This window comes from Trachinotus anak, unplaced genomic scaffold, assembly GCF_046630095.1.
Source record: "Trachinotus anak isolate AG129_WGS33_773 ecotype Australia unplaced genomic scaffold, CSIRO_AGI_Tana_v1 ptg000011l, whole genome shotgun sequence".
Classification (NCBI taxonomy): domain Eukaryota; kingdom Metazoa; phylum Chordata; class Actinopteri; order Carangiformes; family Carangidae; genus Trachinotus; species Trachinotus anak.
In genome coordinates this window covers 19,341,856-19,347,500 of record NW_027273862.1, presented here as the reverse complement: position 1 = coordinate 19,347,500, position 5,645 = coordinate 19,341,856, and the positions used below count along the sequence as shown (strand labels likewise).

The 5,645-nt window shown below is 42.7% G+C and overlaps 1 protein-coding gene across 5 annotated transcripts in view; it reads right to left on the bottom strand.

Annotated features, from left to right (window-relative positions):
• The window catches only part of cbfa2t3 (CBFA2/RUNX1 partner transcriptional co-repressor 3), a 45,435-nt gene extending 42,826 nt beyond the window's left edge, over positions 1-2,609 (bottom strand). For 3 of the 5 annotated variants that reach the window (XM_071488722.1, XM_071488723.1, XM_071488726.1), the window contains exon 1: positions 1-376. This exon is cut by the window's left edge and continues 495 nt beyond it. Coding sequence is in view for 1 of the 5 variants with exons in the window: in XM_071488724.1 (XP_071344825.1) it covers positions 2,478-2,574 (97 nt within the window). In the remaining 4 variants the exon portion in view is untranslated. Of the gene's footprint in view, positions 390-2,477 lie in introns of those variants that run through there. The other 2 variants (XM_071488724.1, XM_071488725.1) reach the window with 2 other exon arrangements.
• Positions 2,610-5,645: the final 3,036 nt, after the last annotated feature.

Below are 5,645 nucleotides of genomic sequence, written 5' to 3'. Positions count from 1 at the left end.
ACCCACTGAACTACCATGCAAGTAAAAGGACTTAGCCGTAGTTAAACCTCCAAACAGGATTTCCTTCCTCTTCTTCCCTTCATGTCATCATCGAAGACTTTGATCCTGGTTGTATTACTCCTGGATTCCTGCAGTATTTTGTCTTTGCTTCATGTCTGCATGCAACTTTGCATTAGAAAAATCCATCATAGTTGTATGTTAATACCCACATATCCCACAGTCTTTGTCTTCAGTCTGTTGTGCGGTCTCCTTTAAGTGAACCTGCCGCATCTTGGTTGTACATCTCCCTTTCTCTCTTCTTTTTGTTCCTGTCTCAGTCTCTCTCCGCTCCTTTCCAGCAGAGTGTGTATGAGGCAACCGAGGGTGTGTGCGTGCGTGTGTATATGACTGAGTCTGTGTCAGTGGCAGGTCAGCTTGCCTTGTGGCTCTGGCTGAGGGGCTGTGCTCTCATCTGAACCCTCCTCCTGCCCTGCCTGCCACTGTGGCTCAAAAGAGAAGTGTGTATTTGTATGTTACCGTTTGTGTGTGTTTCAGCGTGTTGCAGGGCTGCAGCCCCTGGGGAGGACAGGTGGCAGCGTTGGTTGTGGTGATAGCAGCAGGCAGCAGGACCTGGGCCTCCTCTGTCAGGAACCAGCTGTGTCTGTGGCCAGCAGCCACTCCTTCCCTGCTTGCATCCTCCATCCTGAGTTATTTCACCATTTCACCAGAACTTTACACAACCGTTTTGTTTTGTTCCACAGACACTGATGTGGGCAGCTGTTCTCACCACCTCCATGTTCACTTATGATTTCCATTCCACATACACAGAGGTTTTCCCCTTGAAAATACGATTGATGTGGTTGACAAGAATTAGGGACAGATCTAGCTTCTTTGACATGTGGACTTAATTATAATTTTAAAAACCTTTGCATTGCTAAAATTTTTGGAAGCTGTGAAATGTACACTAACCTTTTCTATGAAGCATCTGAAGTAAGGACATAAGGGCTCTTTGAAAAGTTTACCACTGACTATAATCAGATTCATTCTCTGCCTTGTCTGTAGGTATGCATGCTTCATAGACAGTGACCTTCAAGAAATTTGTCTTGCCATTTTAATCAAAAATCATATCATTTTAACTTTCTAATGTAATTTGACTCCTTGATTTTCATTCAAACTCCCCACCACAAAACACCATGTGGGTTAAAGCAAGCAATCACCTATAAATAGAGAAAAAGCATGCAGGGCAACGCCTGTTCATGATGAAAAAAAAAAACAAAACAAAACAAAAAAAAAAAAAACACACTTGCTGAAACATTGCTGTCAAACATCACACATTTCAAATCAAAGATGCCAAAATGAACTTTACAAAGTTACGACAGCTGAAAGTGGCTCTCATGTGAAACTCTAGCAACACTGTTGCTGCCACCTCCTTGACTTCTGACCTCCCAGGACTCATTAACCCCTGAACCAGACGGAGTGGGCTGTGTGTATGCGATAGCGACACTCCTCATGTCTACGAACCCACACACAGCCACATACACAGCCACATATTTTGTTGGTGCAAGAAGTGTACTGATGAGAGAAGTGAGAGGGGATGTGAGTACACAGATGTGCGAAGTGCCTCGTTGAAACCAACACACAGATGGTCATCAGCATAGAGGAAGTGAAAGAAACTCATGTTACTTTCTCTGTCCCTGGGTTTGGGGGACGGAGGGAGAGAGAAAGGGGTGGGGGGGGGGGTTTCTATAAATTCAGTGTACAGTACATGAAATCTGGGTGGTTAGGTGTTTTTTTTTCAGCAGCTAAACCAATGGGATTTCCCACATTTACACATTTTCACACATACAAATCTTATTGAAGCACAGATTACATTTCATTCAGGATTTGCATTCCCTGATTTAGACATGGACTCTTTCTGAGGTAAGTAAGAGCCTTGTAACTACAGTAATTGGCAAAATGAAAATGAAAGGTTTTGCAGGAAATGAACTGCTATGAGAATGTGTCAGGTGGAGAGGGGATGTTCATCTCAGGAACACTGACTCTTGTATAAAGGACAGAAAGTTTTAACTTCACTTGATTGGATGATGTGAGCCAACTGGGACTTGTCTCTACACAGTTTTAAACTGATCAGATAATTGTGAGATGAGGAAAAACAATATGATTGGAAACAGCAAAGAGGTGTAGCTAAACTCATTAAAGGGAGCAGAGAATAGCGGAGTAAAAGCAACAGATTTGTAAAGGTGATGTGAAAGCATCACCTCTTTGTCCATATGGGAGGATATATACACATAATCATAAAGCAATAACATGCTGAAAACAGATGATCGGCCTTCATCACATCTAATCATTATCTTATCACATTTACATCAAATTCAAATCCTATATGGCAAAAAAGGCAAGATGTTGTGGTGCATGTATTTTTGCCTACCCCAGCCTGCTCTCTTGATACACAGACGAACACACACACACACACACACACACGATTTTCCCTGTGTTACCTGTTATAGAAGCCTTTGCTCCTTTGGCCCCCCTCCCCTCAGATGTTGGCAGGTATAAAATGAGTTTTTGGGGAGAGAGAGATAATGATTCCTCCATAATCACCAGAGGCCAGCGCTGGTTCTGGCAGGTGCTATCACAGTAGCGACCCAGTGGTGCCTTCTCCCCTGAGATAAGGTCAGGGGGATGACGGGAGGGAGGATGGGTGGAGGGAGGAGCAGGGGAGGAGAGGAGAGCAGGGCACAGGGGGGCAAAATGTGCGTTACAGGCGAGCGGCTAGCCTTGCCTTATCTCCCCCCAGCGGCTGCCGCTACTGGCTCCCAGATGCAGCGGGCCAGAGCAGCCGTGTCAGAGAGATCCCTCTATCAGCGACACACAGGCACCCCTCGCCAAATACAAACCCAGCAGGAGGACACACCAGGACTTCATTACATCTTTAAAACTGTAATCAGCATGCAGGAGAGAAGCAAAATAATCTGCAACTTTGTTGGTATATCAGAAATCCAGAGGAAATGCATCAAATCTGTCTTTCTTGTTTACGAACCAGTTTATTGATTGTCTTATTGTCACACCAGTACAATTGCCTTACAGTGATGGGGCAAATTTCTCTCCTTTACGAATGTAAACACATAAAGAGTTCTTTCACCATGTTGGTCAGGGTTTAGACTAGAGGAAACTTTTCACCTTGTATAACAAAAGTGAAGTGTGTGAAAGTCAGTGGTTGGGACGGCTGGCGTCTGGTGGTGAGAAGCAGCCATATGGTGAAGTGTCTTGCCTGCCTGTGAGACACCTGGCCACCACTAACTGGGTGAACTTTTCAACTCCGCAGCCGCCCTTAAAGCTGGCACATACACTAGGGTGGCACAGCATTTAATTCATTTGCTTCTAATGCAGTTAAAGGGATCGCTTGCACATTGTCATTGACTGTACACATTTACAGGCTGTAGAAACTTGGAATAACTTGAGTAAACTTGAAACTAACAGTGCTTCCTGTAAGTGCGATGATTAACTTTTTTATAAGAGATGAAACATGTTTACCTAAATAAACCAAACCCACTTGAGGAATTCACCTCTTGATTATTTGAAGTGCTGTCTTGTACACTAGAATAAAACTCTATGAGGAAATTATGTTGTTGTTTCTGTTTTCATTTTGATGGCAAAAACAGAGCTGACAGTTTCACTGTTAAATCATAAATTCAAGTTTTTAAAATGTTTGATACTAAAGCCCTTCTTAACTAGCGTCCTTGTAAGCTTCACCAAAGAATATTGAAGAGACAAAAGTTTGTACTTGTTTCCATTTGCCCATGGTAACACAGGATGAATGAGAACACTCAAGGGTAGTGCCTCTTCAAAAGGCAGTTACTACAACGAATTTGGACCCACATAAAGAAGACGACAAGCAACATAAAAAAACAGAGTATGCACTAGAAAACTACCTCTACCAGTAGCAACACCACTACCTGACAAATAAGTCAGACGAGGCTTGTTCACCTTCTCTCTCTGTGGTGTTTTTAGACTGTGCACCTGTTTGGCACAGACAGCTTCAGAAAAACCTCCAGATCTTAACAGAACTCTATAAGTTAAACCGTCCCCATCTGTCACAGTCGAGCTCCACACAGATGCACATTGAGCACCCCCTCTTTCTTACCCTTCGTACAGCAGACTTGGCACTCATTCAAGAACTGTCAAATCACACCTGCTAAATTAAGCCCGCTCTCATACTTGCATACACACAAACGCAAGTTCAGGAATACACAGTGTGCGCACACATGCACAAATGGACACACATAATCATCCGCGAACACACACACACACACACAGAAGATGATATATGTACACAATGATATTAAACTGGATTGATAGGATTACTTGTGGTATTTTTTTTAAAGTACATTTATTGCTCACAACCCCTTTTTAGAAAATCATATTAAAAGAATTGAAACATTTGCAATATGCAATTTTTTCTTTTCTATTAAGTCAGAAAATGTCTATCTATATAGAGTATGCACTGAGTCACTGGTAGATCATCCGACAAAGATAAGACTTGAGTGCAGAAAAGTATACACATATTGTGTTTGGCTCGTTTTTGTTTTTTTTCTTTCCTGCCCCTCTGGAAAAAGAAATCTTACAGTTGATGACAAACTGATTACATCAGAAATGAAATGAAAAATGCAATATGTTACATTGAAGCTGATGTATTACTATGATAAAGTCATATAAGACAGGTTCATTATGTCTCTGTCAAATATCACCCCATAATCTTACTGCCCTAAACTTGAACATGTGATCTGTTGATGCCCACCTCTCTTGACCCCCCTAAACTCAGCCTCTCCTCTCTCTTGTGGCTCGTGGCATGCACAGCCGCTCAGCTGCTCTAAATAGGTGCCACTGTGAATTGGAGACAGATGGAAACGAAGGTTCCCTGCAGAGTGGTTCCCCTGCAGCTGTGCTGTGTACCCGGTGCCATGGAGTGATGACAGCTCAGCAAGGGGGCATCCAGAGACATAGAAGACAGCACCATCTCGGTCTCACTCCCTCCCTCAGACACACATACACACACACACACACACACAGGCTGTGCAAAGGTGCAAAGAGGAGGGGTGTTAGCTCCAATACTAGCCTCCAGGAATGTGAAAGTAGAGATTTAAGTGAGGAGACAAGCGATAGACTGCTACAACACAACACATTTCCACTGTGGCAACCAAACAAACAGACATGCTAACACATGCCTAAAGATTCGTTCATTAAACATTAGCCCACTGCCCTCCAGCAAATAATAATTAAATGGTAAATGAAGTGAGGGGTACAGTGCTATAGGAGTCTCCCACTGAGACTATATAGTAGTATGTTAGTAGTAGTAGTCGTAGTAGCATTCGTGAGTTATGCTATTATATTAGTGAGTTATTTTTAGGGTTACAAGGTTGTTAAAACTCTCCATCTCACTTAGCATTTCACATTTTGGTAAATCTCCTTACATTTAAATACCCTTTCTGCTGATAGTTAGATGGGACAATTGAGACCACTCTCTTAATCTTCCTACAGTGATCATCTAGTTAGCTTAGCTTAACATAAAGACTAGAAAGAGGGGGAAACAGTCAGACTCTGTTCAATGGTAACAACATCTGCCTATACCATCACCTCTAAAGCTCACTCATTAACGGACCATATTG